The sequence below is a fragment of the Drosophila sechellia genome, chromosome 3L (genome assembly GCF_004382195.2).
Source record: "Drosophila sechellia strain sech25 chromosome 3L, ASM438219v1, whole genome shotgun sequence".
In the NCBI taxonomy this organism is placed as follows: Eukaryota; Metazoa; Arthropoda; class Insecta; order Diptera; family Drosophilidae; genus Drosophila; species Drosophila sechellia.
In genome coordinates this window covers 19,138,369-19,152,362 of record NC_045951.1, presented here as the reverse complement: position 1 = coordinate 19,152,362, position 13,994 = coordinate 19,138,369, and the positions used below count along the sequence as shown (strand labels likewise).

At 40.5% G+C, this 13,994-nt stretch overlaps 2 protein-coding genes across 4 annotated transcripts; both read left to right on the top strand.

Moving 5' to 3' along the window:
* Positions 1–37: 37 nt before the first annotated feature.
* Positions 38–2,587, top strand: LOC6619384 (ornithine aminotransferase, mitochondrial). Its single transcript, XM_002043564.2, has 3 exons — positions 38–437; positions 1,440–2,254; positions 2,311–2,587. The coding sequence occupies exons 1-3, from the start codon at positions 118–120 to the stop codon at positions 2,469–2,471; spliced, it is 1,296 nt and encodes a 431-aa protein (XP_002043600.1). The 5' UTR covers positions 38–117; the 3' UTR covers positions 2,472–2,587.
* Positions 2,588–7,110: 4,523 nt separating this feature from the next.
* LOC6619383 (E3 ubiquitin-protein ligase rnf146) lies at positions 7,111–12,153 on the top strand. 3 transcript variants are annotated; one of them, XM_002043563.2, is made up of 5 exons: positions 7,111–7,567; positions 7,917–8,047; positions 8,762–8,915; positions 9,627–10,064; positions 11,378–12,153. In XM_002043563.2, exons 1-5 carry the CDS (start codon positions 7,240–7,242, stop codon positions 11,470–11,472), a joined length of 1,146 nt encoding a protein of 381 aa, XP_002043599.1. In that variant the 5' UTR covers positions 7,111–7,239; the 3' UTR covers positions 11,473–12,153. The 3 variants fall into 3 exon arrangements, with proteins under 3 accessions (XP_002043599.1, XP_032574528.1, XP_032574529.1); XM_032718637.1 differs by having other exon boundaries at positions 9,627–11,388; XM_032718638.1 differs by lacking the exons at positions 9,627–10,064; positions 11,378–12,153 and adding an exon at positions 8,996–9,568.
* The last annotated feature ends 1,841 nt before the right edge of the window (positions 12,154–13,994 follow it).

Sequence of the window (13,994 nt, the reverse complement as noted above, 5' to 3'; positions counted from 1 at the left end):
GGGTATAAAAAGCACCCGCCCTCAAGCGGCGGACTCTCAGTTAGCATCAGTGGCGATCCGCGAGTACAAGTGTGCCATATACCCCATCGACTCGAGATACATACTACTATCGCCAATATGTTCTCCAAGCTATCAGCCCGCGGCATCGCCACCCGCATGAGCTTCTTGGCCCAGAAGACAGCTGCCCAGGAGACGAACGCCGCCGCCGGTTCCCGTTCCGAAATCGTCTACGCCAGGGAGAACAAGTACGGCGCCCACAACTACCACCCACTGCCCGTGGCCCTGGCCAAGGGCGAGGGCGTGTTCGTCTGGGATGTGGAGGGCAAGCGCTACTTCGACTACCTGAGCGCCTACTCGGCGGTCAACCAGGGTCACTGCCATCCCAAGATCGTTGCGGCACTCACCGCACAGGCCTCCAAGTTGGCCTTGACATCGCGGTAAGTAAATAGGAAAGAGGGAATACAATCAGAGAACAAAGAGACGTGCCCCCTGGAAAATTATCGGATCAGTGCTTTATCAGTTATATTTGATGTGTGTGCACTTTAGGGTGGACTTTGTTCCACAAATTTATGCTCATAAATCGTTTTACAATACTGTGCATTTAAATTGATCATGTCACACGAGGCGTATGCGCAATTAAAATAGAAGGGATCACTTGCTTATATGTATGCGCTATATTCCTCCTGTTTCCAAGTGAAAAATTGAACTAATCATTTGATTAATAACTTTTTTTTTTTTGACTGAATAATAAAACTTGAAGATAGAGATGCGAATGTCGCCGATGTTTAGTTTAGTACGTCTGGACAAGATTACAAAGGCTATAAATACAATTTCCGGATTATAAAAGTACATTTCGAAAGCAACTTCATATTTTTAAAGATGTCATGCGATGGATTAAGGCTTTTTCCCCTATACCAATAAAAAGCTTACAATTGGAAGCACGCATCATTTGTTTATGTTTTTTACCATATATACATTTCTGACAGTGATAACCCCCCATGAAGTGGACGGAATCTTATCAGCAGTCCAGTACATGTATAAATTCTCACTTTACTTAGTGATTCTACGTCACAGGGAATTTATTTAATAATTGTATTGTACTTGAGTTTCAAATCCTGATGCCGGTTTTATTTGGTTTCTCTTGGGTTGCCAGGCCAGATTGTCAGGTTGAGTGGCGCTATAAAGTCAAGAGAGGTTCGTTGATAACAAATCTGGGGATCGATGACTTGTTATTGTTTGTTGCAATTTCTATATTTGGAAATTGGAGGGAAATGATTGCGGATAAGCCAATGGAAAAATATCAGCGGTTTATTTTTGGATGATCCAAATCGTTATTGCCCTACTTTCCCATTTAAAAACAAAAATCACGGAAGGAGTTTATTTATGCTGAGCAATTTAATATATAACACAAATTTCCTTTTCTATTTTCCCCTGCGCAGTGCCTTTTATTCGGATGTCCTTGGAGAGTACGAGGAATACGTGACAAAGCTCTTTGGCTTCGACAAGGTGCTGCCCATGAACACGGGCGTTGAGGGTGGAGAAACCGCCTGCAAGTTGGCCCGCAAATGGGGCTACCTACAAAAGAAGATACCTGCCAACCAGGCCAAGATCATCTTCGCGCGCAACAACTTCTGGGGACGCACCCTGTCGGCGGTGTCCGCCTCCAATGATCCCACCAGCTACGAGGGATTCGGACCCTTCATGCCCGGATTCGAGCTCATTGAGTACGACAATGTGACAGCGTTGGAGGAGTCCCTCAAGGATCCGAATGTGTGCGCCTTCATGGTGGAGCCCATTCAGGGAGAGGCTGGCGTGGTGGTGCCCAGTGATGGCTATTTGAAGAAGGTGCGAGAGCTGTGCACCAAGTACAATGTGCTCTGGATTGCCGACGAGGTGCAGACGGGATTGGCCAGAACTGGAAAGCTACTGGCCGTGAACTACGAGCAGGTGCAGCCCGATATTTTGATACTGGGAAAAGCTCTGTCCGGAGGAATGTATCCCGTGTCGGCGGTTCTCTGCAACGACCAGGTAATGCTGTGCATCAAGCCGGGCGAGCACGGATCCACCTACGGAGGCAACCCCCTGGGCTGCCGAGTGGCCATGGCCGCCTTGGAGGTTCTGCAGGAGGAGAAGCTGGCGGAGAACGCCTTCAAAATGGGTGAACTCCTGCGCAAAGAGCTGTCCACGCTGCCCAAGGATGTGGTGTCGGTGGTGCGCGGAAAGGGTCTGCTCAACGCCATCGTCATTAACCAGAGTAGGTTCCATTAGTTCTGACCAAGTGGTCCCCATCTAATCTACGATCCTTTACAGAGTTCGATGCCTGGGAGGTGTGCCTCAAGCTTAAGGAGAACGGCCTCCTGGCCAAGCCCACCCATGGCGACATTATTCGCTTCGCTCCTCCACTGGTCATCAATGAGACCCAAATGCGCGAGAGCATTGACATAATCAGGAAGACCATTCTGTCCATGTAAATTTCGGTGTCAATGGAGCACAACTCATGTATAGCGAATAGCGTTTAAACGAATGTACATTAAGTTTTGTGGAAAGTCTGAAATAAAATACACTTTTAATATTTTTTATACCAGAAGGGCTGTGTTTTTATGTGAGTACGCAAAACACGGAAGCAATATTATCTGCTATATTTCATATAGCAAAGTAGGCAACAAAAAGTATATATGTAATAATATATTTAAGCAGCATTTTGAGAACAAAAAGAAATCAAGAATGGATGTGCTCAACGTACTCAGTGGCATCAATAATTCTCATAAGAAGAAACCGTATCGATTTCGAGATGAAAACGATCTCAATGTTAATATAATATATAAGGCAAATGAGAGCAAAGTCACTTGCAATCGATCTCAGTTTCGATCTCAATTTGAGTAATCGAAAATCTCGAATCGAGATCGTTGGGATCGGTTTCTTCTCTGAGTGAACAAACTTCATCTGCTCAAAATAAAATCTAGACCCCAACTCACTCTCTATTTTCCAACCCACCTGCAACTGTGACAAATCCGCTTATAAAAGTCAAATGTAATCTAAACCATTTCAATTTGCCCGTCTGTCTGTTGCCCAAAGGCGTCTTTTGCTGACTTGCAGAAGTCAACTTGGAATTCCGCCCACTCGCACACCTTTCAAGGATGTCACCACCCCCCCACTTTCCCTGCTTCACCCAAGTCTCACCCAACTTCGCGCCAGGACTCCCCTTGTTTACCAAGGAGCTCCATCTGTTTGGCTTGACGCGTGGCATATTGATTTTAAAGATTTAAACCAGGACGCTGAACAACAGGTGACAATTCAAATGATGCCCGTAAGTAGGCTAAACATCCCCCGTCGGTAAAAAAAAAAAAAACACGAAGTGAGGGGGCATTCGATTGGTATTTGATTTTTATTGGGTGTTTCTGGTGTACAATTTGTTCGGTTATTATAATTGGAAAGCAATTGGCGTGAAAATGAGGGGAAGCAAGACTTTTTCCAGCTAATTAAAAGTTTGCGCACCAAGAGAATCGAATGAAAAATAAACGCTTATCTTTAAAGCCATAAAAAGTAAGCAACTTTCGCAGCAGGACCTTTTATCCTTGGGTCAAGTGTTAACGCTTAAAACTAAATCTCCGGCGTCTGGCCTTTTGTCCAAGCCAGCTTTGAATCTGAATAGAATCTGAATGGTCGAAAAAACTGGGAAACTGTTGCCTGTTTTATCCTCTGCTGTTTTTTTTTTTTTTTGTTGGGGGTGTCAAAAGCCACACGACACAGGACACTTGGACCTTCCCTGATCTTCTTCTTTGTAGTCTGTGCCATAATCTTTGCCTTTTTATCGCCGCCCATCTGTTGATGTCTTTATTAAAAAAAAAAAAAAAAGAGAGTAAAAGTGGCTGGAAAATCCATTTTTAGCCCATTTTTTGTGGGTTTTATTGCGCAGGCGAGATGAGGGCAGGCAGAAAGGACACTTCTTAAGCATTTTATTAGCAAACTTCAAGTTGTTTCGTCTGCACATAATTAAATAAAGCGTTAAAATTAAAAATCAAGATTTTCCCCTCTTTTTTCGGAAACTTCCTAGGCATCCGAAAAAAAATATGTTTTGAGTGGGGGGCGGGGTGAAAGGATGTGGCCGTGCAGTCGGCAAAAGGACCTTTTCTCTCAGATAAGCATTACAATGTCGTTAATTCGCTTTCCTTTATGCCGCGGCTCGGAATTCCTTGGCCTAAAGTACCAAAGGCCGCGATAAGGAGCGAAAATGTTGCGACATTTTCCGCCTGGTAATTGTCCTTGCCAGGATGCGCGGTGTCCAAGTTTATTGCCTAACGACCGCGGCACGTTCCCCTCCACTCCCTCCCCTCCACCGTTTTTATATTTTAATTAAAAACCAGCAGTCAACTGGCGGGCAAAGCGAAAGGAGTGGGATTCAGTGCCGCAGGGAAGGTAAATTTCGAAAGTAGTTCACTTATACTCGTAGGCATTGATATATATGTATACCTCTAATTTTGAGATGATTGCTCTCAATCTTTATACTTGCTCAAAAATTCAATTGAAACTAACTCATTGTGTTGCTTTATATTATATTATTATTTTATATATGTATATGTGTCATATATTAATTTTTATATTATAACTCTTAACAACCTTATAAATTTGTATGGTTTTACAAATGGGTTAACCCTTTTTAAAAATAAATTATTTATTTATTGTGTTTTCTTGATAACTTAACTCAATACATATGCAAATTTGCAGTTGGGCTATCATTCTTTGCCATAAAAAAGTAAAATAAATAAATTATTCAAAAATCAACGTAGATTTCAACAAAAGAATAATAATAACAAATAAAAAACACTTTATCCTTCATGCATTTTAGATTGCTCAGAGATCAAATCGATCCCACTTAGATCTCTATGGAATTCATGTTTTTATGTTATAACAAGTGTTGCAAAATCCTATATGTAACACAGAGCTATTCGCTGATTCGCTTAATCCATTAACCTTAAGGACCTCGTTCACTCGCTGCAAAAATCAGCATCTTAATAGGAAACTCGTGCGAAATTCGATCGTAAATTTATTAGAGCTTAGGCTGCACTGCCTGCAAGCCTCGATTCACATGTGTCAACAGACAATTTTCGTTTATTAAGATGGGATTAGGACCCAAAAAATGGCTATAATAAAATGTTTAAGGGGGAGCCAGGAACAAGCCAGCAAATGATAAAATAAAGAGCCATAGGCCAGATGCAAAAGTAGCTTATTACAAAACGAGGGTGCGAAAAGCGGCAGCCAGGAAATTTCCTTCTATTCGCCCTTTTTTTATGGTAACAAAAAAAAAAACAGGGTGACGAAATCTGTTGCGAGGGGGAGGGGGGACAATATTTTTATGCTTATGACGACCCTCTTTTGTGTTAATAATCTTGAGGCGTCCACCGTTGTAATTACATTAAGATTTGAGGTTTTCTTCTCCTTTATTTCTGCGGGTTACTTTTTATGGTTATTTACATTTTTGGGACCAACAGAGCAATGAAACAATGATGAGCAACGGCAATCATCATTTAAATTTCTTCTGTTTCTCGATCGTTTGCTGGCAAATAAAAATTCAATTGTGCACAACATAGAACAATTATGACAAAAAACCAAGTGCCGAAACGAGCACACAGGATAAAGGGTTGAGTGGCGAGAGTTCAAGGACTCGTCGTGCATACGAAGTAGTTATTGTGTGTGCACTTCGAATGATATGGTGATGGTTATGCTGGATTCGAGTCGATATACGTAAATATAATTAAAATAATATTAATAATAATGTTAACACAACTAAAGTAAAACTGCATGTTAAACTGCTAGTAATAGTTAAAAGAATATAATAAAATATTTTTGTATTGGAACTAGCAACTAATTATTGGAGTATGGTTTAAATATTAAGTAATTTATATTGGCCTTAATACTCGCATATGAGTTAATGCTTTGAAATCGAATCACCAGGTAAACTTGTGGTCTAAATTCTAGATACTATAGTTAATTTTTTTTTTGCTGCCTTTCTGTAAATACACATTCCCCAAGGCAAATCACGTCGAATGAGTGGCATCCCAGGATGGGCAACACATTTTTAAAACGCCCAAAGGGACACGTGCATGAAACAGCCCGGCAGGACATCACATTCGCAGTCGCCGAGTCGCAGATTCGCAGGATCGAGGCTGGCAGAACGAGAGTAAGTTACAAAACTCGTCGCCAGTTGACTTCAACGCGTTTGGCCGTCGCGCAATTAGGCAATTGGCCGCGAGTGTGCGGGTGTGGGTGTAATTGGCAAAAAATGACATGCAATTGCAAGGCGGGGTGGGGCGGGGCGAGTGCAGAAATAAACCAAAAATTGATTTTTATGTAATGAGTGCGAAGGTCCTGTGCAGGACAACTGCAACTGCCTGTTGTTGTGTGTCACTTTTTTTTGGCCTGTCGCACGCCGGCTGCATATTAAAAAGCGCGTGATGCCTTCGCTGGTCAAAAACGCTGTCAATTTTTATGAAGTTAAATTCTCAATGGAGGTGGTATATACATACATACATATATAAATATTATGGCAGTTCGCTGCGAGAGGTGTTGTGTGTAATGAAGCGCATAATTTTAATTGGTTTTTGTGAATTTAATAAAGCATTATTAATGCGGCGGCTGCAGGTAATGAAAGCAGCCGCAATTAATTTAGAAATAATTTCGATAGAATATAAGTTATACTTTAGTTCGATTTTAGGCACATTCTTTAGTACTTTGTTAGTTTAAATGTGTGAAATAATAAACTGCTTATTAACTTTTGAAAATATTTTGAAATACTTTTATTTTAGGATAATCTTTATTAAATCTCAAATTTAATTTAATTAAGTACTTCATTTCGGTCTTTTATAGACCCTTAAAAATTAAATTAATACGTTTGTTATTTTGCAACAAAAAGCTTTCCTTGAATAATGGCCAGTTTTCAATTTAAATTCTTTAGTTACTATCAATGACTCTACTTTTCAACGACTTTGAAAAGAATATTTAAATAAATTCATTGGCGCCATTTCAGAACTTAGCAGCACTGACAATTCACTCAACGGTCATACCAAACCGAATGTAGTATTTTTGTCGATGTCATTAGTAATTCGAAGTCAGCCCGAGCTGGTCATACTCAGGCAGCAACAATTTTTTGTTTCATAGTTTGTTTGTGAAAATTTAAAACTCAACGTCGACGACAACAGCTCGATTTCCCCGATTTGCTGACGAAATCAATCCAGTCCTACTATGTCGCAACAACGCTCCACAGAGCAGATCTCAGCTAGCAACAGCACCACCAGCGATGTAATCGTACTGGACGACGACGAGGACTTGGATGTGCAATTCGTTGCAGCTCTGCGTCCCGCCGCACCAGGCATCGATCTTTGCCTCTCGCCCTCCACTTCCGCTGCTGCTGCAACGGCCGCAGCTGCGGCGACTGCAGCCCACTGCGGAGGCGGAAGTGGCGAGGATCCGGCGGTTGGATCCGCTTCTGGAGCTGCTGCTGCGGCTTCGGATACTGATTCACTTGCTTCTTCGCCCGACGAAGCAGCGCTAGCCACCGGCGTGGATGCAGGTAAGCAAAGTGGACTTCCGCCACTTAGTCTCCCTTTTATAAAGTTCTAGGATTCACTTGCACTACTCCTAGACGCACATACACTCGTATATGTACATATACATATGTACTAAATCAAATTTGAAGGACTTCCTGAAAGCATTTCAAAGCAATACTAGAAGGAATTATGAATTATGACAGATTATTTTGTGCTGCGCTCAAAAACTTAAAAAAAAAAGAATATATATTTCTATACATTGCAATTGCACAATAGTACAATAGTTTTCTATAATATTATTGAGCATCGTTATAATTCACATTTCCTTTCATCCTTATTATATTTGACTTAACTTATTGCTTCAATTTCTAGCGGCAGCCGTTTCTGGTGAAGATTCCCCCTCTGCAGCAGCCGCTGCCTTAGAGTGTCCCATCTGTTTGCAAACCTGCATCCACCCAGCTCGTCTCCCCTGCGGCCACATCTTCTGCTTTTTGTGCGTGAAGGTAGGTAACTCGGAAAGCCGAAGGCGGAAGCCTTTCGCGGCCACTTAGTCATTCAATTCACATTCAAACTTGCTTTTCTTGAATATTATTCCCGATCAGCAAAATCACCCACAGCACGTAGCCAAGTTCAAGGCTGTTCTTAACCCTTTGGTGCGACAGCTGGTTTCACTGATTGATTAGCATGCCAACCGAACACGGCTGACCAGAAATTATGGCATTAGATTGGCTTCCGGCTGGCGACTTGTCAATTGGTCTCACTCAATCTCCTGCCAATTTCAAACAGTTTCAGCCAAAAGACTACCACTCCAATTAGCACTCGAGTGCACTTTCCTGTTCAGAAACATGTTTGGGCGTGGGAAAGTGTTGTTTTAGAGGGGAACCCAACTTCCTTAGTTTTGTAAACTTCATCTATGCTTGTAGAACAAGTTAGTTTAAAGGGTAAGAACCGTGCTAATAACATTTAACACGAGTTACTATTTTTTGGTTGAATTAAAAGACCTCATATTGTATTCGAATGAACTTAAGTGTGGCGTAAAGGTCTTAGGTTGATATGATCGTATTTTCGCGATTTACGCTAATGATAAGATGCTTTTCAGAAATGTATTATTTTTGCTTCTTGTTAAGTTTTTATGTGTTGGGAAATTACAATTACTTTTCAACACGTAGTGATGCAATCAAATTTTTATTTCTCATTGGATATTTTACGCTTTCCAGGGTGTTGCTTATAAGAACCGCCGTTGTGCTATGTGCCGCCGCGAGATTCCCGCCGAGTTCCTGGACCATCCCCAGCTGGTGAACGGCATTGAAGACATCTGCACCACTCGCGCGACCGAGGACGGCTTTCAGTGGTATTACGAGGGAAGAAACGGTGAGTATAATTAAGCTTCTGGTGTCGGCCATCCCTCATTCCCATAAACCCCAAATCCTTCACGCACTAATACCATCTAGGGGGCTGGTGGGCGTACGATTCTCGGACCAACGCAGACATCGAGATCGGCTACGCAGGCTTTGAGATATTCAAGGCAGATAACCCTCATATTGCTGCTTTATTCGATCGGGACTGTCCAAACCCTATCAATAAATATTGTCTGAGTGACGATAGTGTTATGTTCTATAATGCCGATTCAGAAATTGTTATACACCCAACCCATATTCGTTCATCTGGTCAGAGTCGGAACTCGCCAGTCCTAACATTGGAGGATATTATTGACTTAGACCCCGATGATCTGAACATCATTAGGCCGCATCCATGCGTACTGCACATTCAGATCTGCGGGCGTATGTACATCATCGACTTTTTGCAGAATGTACAGTATCTCCGCTTGACTCCAGAAATAAGGCGCAAAATCATGCGCTGCAAGAGCACGGATGACGTTCCTGGCGGAAAGAGAGGAGTCGCTGGACTGAGCCATAACGAAGAAAACTTTAATAATTAATGACAACAACTAACTCCTCACTCACTCCGCACATCCATTTCCATAAAACCAAACTGTAATTAAATGACCAAATCCTCGAAAAGAATTGGACCGATTCCATTCCATTCCGAATTTTTCTTTCTTGTCAAAATGTGTAACTTTAGGTTGGTGGCAGTACGATGACCGCACTAGTCAGGACATCGAAGATGCCTTTAAGAAGGGCGACAAATCCTGTACAATTTTGGTAGCCGGCTACGTCTACATTGTGGACTTGGAGCAGCTAGTCCAGCAGCGCCAGAATGAGCCCACTCGCTGCCGGAGGGTTAAGCGAGACCTAGCCACCATACCCAAAAAAGGCGTGGCCGGTCTGCGGATCGAAGGCAACCAGGTGACCAGCGACACCGTCTTCAGCAGACCAACGAACACAGCCAATCCAACCACTGTGGCAGCAGCTGCCTCCAGTTTCATATCCACCATAGCAGCCACAGATGCGGCCATTAGGATCGCTAGCGACATAATTGGCTCCACGCTGGCTCATGCAGATGAACTAACTCGGGGACTCACGGCTAGCAATCTCAGCAACGACGATCTCAGCAGCAGCGGTGAGCAATCCAACTCCACAAATTCAAACGATGCAGGGCGCTCGCCTGCCTCCTCGCCTGCCTCAAGTTCCATGCAGGATCTGATCACGCGTGACCTGAGGAACACCCAACAGGTGATTGCCCACAACCAGCACACCATCGATCTCTTCGAGCAGGCCTTGAACGACTTCCAGGCGCTGGCCATGCGCAACTATGTTGACTCCAGCGATGAGGAGAACAACGACCAGGATCAGGAGCATGAGCTGCGGGAACGGGAGCAGCTGGAGGCGGGCGAGCAGCCACAGTCCAACGATAATCCCCAGAGATTTTAGGAATAACCTACTTAGCAGAAAGCTTATTTTGTTGCTCGCCTAACCGATACATTTAGAGAAAAGATCAATGTTCCTTTAAGCAGATTTCGATATACGGAAGGGGAATGTTAACTAGAGAAATGCAGTGCGTACCTGAGAATATATCAACTAACATATATGTATAACCATAGGCTCAGAGCGTTGGGCGTCGAACAGGAAAAGAAATAGAAAAGAATGTCTACAGGGTAAACAAACATATTCCTTAAAACATAAAATCAGATATTGAAACATAGACGTTACAGCAGAAACATAAATAATCTATTTAATACAATATTCAACTTTCCCCAAACAAACTCAATAAAATTAAAGCAAAAGGATGGAAAGATCATTAGTGAAATTGGTTGAATCCATTTGTGCGGCCTGTAATGCTCTAAGTAATCTCTGTAACACCTCCGAATAGGATATCTCTGAATTCGCCTGTACATAATAATTACAAAATCAAGAGTTCTACAAGAATCCGGAAAAATAACCCTCCCTATGGTCTCATTTGCAAGCTGGCAAAAGTAAATAGAAGCTCCACCAAGAAAGAGTAGTGTGAAAAAGACAATATTTGTGAATTGGGATTAACTAGACATTGGGAGGTCAATTAGTAGAAACTTCCCCACTCACATAATTGATATTCAGTGCGTTTTTAAATCGGAATCGTTTAAGGCATTTGACTTACTTTCCACAGTATCCATGTTCTTAGATTTCAATTAATGCAAGATGTTTTCGAAACGCACTGTGGTTATCAGATTATCAGATGCAGTATTAATTATTAAGTCGCCGTTAAGTGCGTTAAACAAAAACCGTTCTGTGACAGTTGAATATATTGATATTTTGTATACTCTAAGTTGCTTTAAATAATAGATTTAAAGGAAAATTGTTAGTCAGATTAAGACCTAATGTTGTATACTACTATGTGCTACGGATACGATATACGCCCGATTTAATAATCTCAATTTTGTGACTACTATTTTATAGATTCGTTTTCGATATGTACTCCGCCATTACTTCTAACAGCGAAGTGCGTATTCGTTGCTTCCCTAATATCTACGATATACCTAAAGCTCTACTGAACCCGATTCCCGACTTCGACAAAACCCCTCCTGGTAATATCAACAGCAGTTTTAAAATTATACCTCACCTTGATTCTACATGGAGATTTCACCGCAACTCATTGTCAAACTCATAATTTCTGGCATTTTTCATTTCGCATTTCATTGTTTCTTGATAAGATTTGCTATCCCATAACTGACAATGAATGAAATGGTCTCAATTACAATCATTTGCATTGCATATCTGGAATACACCTCTTCTCCTTTCGATATGGTTTTCCTATCCTATATGGTGGCAGTTTCTAAACAATTCGATTCGTACTTAATAATCATTTAGCTTTTCAACACTTAAATCAAAACCAAATGTGCCAAGAAACATTTATTGAACAGCACTCGCTCCGGTATTTTTGACAGCACTGATAAAGGCAACTCTAATTAACAGCACGTAGCATTTTCTGTCTTCTAATCTAATTACATTTAATTATTGAATTAAGCATTTACAACTTAGTTTATACAAGATTTTAAGTAATAGATATTGCTGAATCCGATAAATGTCGATTAGAGATCTGGTAAGAATAGCTCCTAAGACATGTATTTAAGTTGGGCAATAAACAAACCACAAGACCTGTGTAAAATATTATTTATAAGCTCGCTTTCCTGCGAATGGAAGTAATAAATATTTACATTTTTCATTTCAAGAAACTCGGAGTTCTCAGTTATTCATTAAATTTATAGATCAGAACAGCGTATATTAGGGAACACATGGTTATTTAAAAGGTTTTCCATGATGACATCGTAACTTCACAGCTTTAAGAAGAAAGTGTGTTGTAACCAATTGAGCATATTGGATTCTTTTTTGGAAAAGGCATTCAAAAAAACTAACTTTCCTAACAAATGAATAAAAAACAAAATGATCCAAAATTTTGAAGCACAAAAGAAAGATATATTCCTATCTTCCATTTGGGTGAGAACAACAATACAAACAAGATCCTTATCTCAATGATCCTCAACTACCCTTAACTTGGACTTGTGAAAGGCAATTCATGTGTTGAGATCATATACCTCCCTCCCCCACGCCAGTGGCACTGATTGACGGGCAGGGAACCTGCACCCTGGACATGGAACTGGAACACTGGGAGATACTGGCCCTCGGTGTCCCTCAAATGCCTGAAATCCTATGACTCATGCGCAATGGACCAAAAGAAAACGCATGAGCAGCACGCAGGCAGCATAACAATTTATTGGTCAGAACAAACAAAAAAGGTATTTGTTACGAGAGGGGGGGAGGTGACTCTAAGAAGGGAAAAGCGGATTGTGTGATTGGTAAGAATACACCGCGACAAAAAATGCCTATTATACTTATGGTGTTATCAGTGGTAAACTATTCAAAGGTAATATCTATGTGTATCTATATATATTAATGTGCTATAATATGAATCCCCAATAGTTTTTTATTTCTAAATATTATTTCGTGTTTATCTGTTAATTGCGCTGTTATGTTACTGTTACTGCATTGTACGGATTCATCGCTTCTAAATAAATAAATAAAATAAAAAAAAAAATAATAACAAAATATAAATGAACTTAAAAGAGCTTTATGTCAAAATAATGACATATATTAGGAAGATTAAATGCTTTGGAAATTCGAAGACCTATTATTAAAAAGTAAATATGTATACGAATGATCGCAGAATTCGGTAAGTTTTTTCCACGATGTAGGGAAGCCCCCACCCACTAACATGGTCTCCAAAGAGATCCGTCCTCCTCCTCTGTTCCTCTTTGAGTATGAGTCATCTTTGTTTACGTAGAAATTATGCTACCTGCTGCACTATGTTATTTTCATTTTCTGGCTCTACCTGTTGTGCGAACGCGGAGGGGCAGGGGGTATGGGATTCGACACAAATCCGGAGACACCGTTTTCACAGCTCTGCTCTTGTATAACAATTCTTTGATGACGTGCCGAGTTTTACTACATAGCCAGCTTATGACGTACAGACTCTTATCAGCTTCAGTTAGGATGTTTACGCAAGCTAATTGCGTTTAAGAATAATTTAAATTTAAAGCGAAAAAGTATTAGGACATATCCTAATAATATCCATACTTTAAGTAACTTAGCTCATGCTTTTATAACATTGTTTGATAACAAAAAAGGCAACCTAAATTCTTTTTAAGAGTATCACTAAGTTTTTTACTTTCTTTCAATAAAAATATGTACATATATTTATTTCACTAATGGAGAAGCTGACTTTTAAATAAAAATAATGAAGTTTCTAGTATAAAAAACGGTCTAATAATAAATGTTCTATCAACATTTTAGATAAAAGTTTCCAAAAGTGGCTAATAGTATTCTTAAATTCAGTACTAAATATTCGAAAGAGATTTACATTTATGTTTGTACATATGTACATAGATATTAAAATTAAAATAAAAATGAAAAACAGTGTGGTAAAGCGTCCGAGGTTTAAGTATTTAACGACACACAAATGTGTATATCTAGATTCTTTGATTATAATTATTTAATATTTATTCAATTAATTTATTTT

What these genes read in the sequence shown, in the direction of transcription:
- LOC6619384 (XM_002043564.2), top strand. Translation starts at nt 118, where the DNA reads ATGTTCTCCAAGCTATCAGCCCGCGGCATCGCCACCCGCATGAGCTTC. An exon ending in AAGTTGGCCTTGACATCGCG is followed by an intron (nt 438 to 1,439) that starts GTAAGTAAATAG and finishes TCCCCTGCGCAG; the next exon opens with TGCCTTTTATTCGGATGTCC. An exon ending in CGCCATCGTCATTAACCAGA is followed by an intron (nt 2,255 to 2,310) that starts GTAGGTTCCATT and finishes GATCCTTTACAG; the next exon opens with AGTTCGATGCCTGGGAGGTG.
- LOC6619383 (XM_032718637.1), top strand. Translation starts at nt 7,240, where the DNA reads ATGTCGCAACAACGCTCCACAGAGCAGATCTCAGCTAGCAACAGCACC. An exon ending in AGCCACCGGCGTGGATGCAG is followed by an intron (nt 7,568 to 7,916) that starts GTAAGCAAAGTG and finishes TTCAATTTCTAG; the next exon opens with CGGCAGCCGTTTCTGGTGAA. An exon ending in TCTGCTTTTTGTGCGTGAAG is followed by an intron (nt 8,048 to 8,761) that starts GTAGGTAACTCG and finishes TACGCTTTCCAG; the next exon opens with GGTGTTGCTTATAAGAACCG.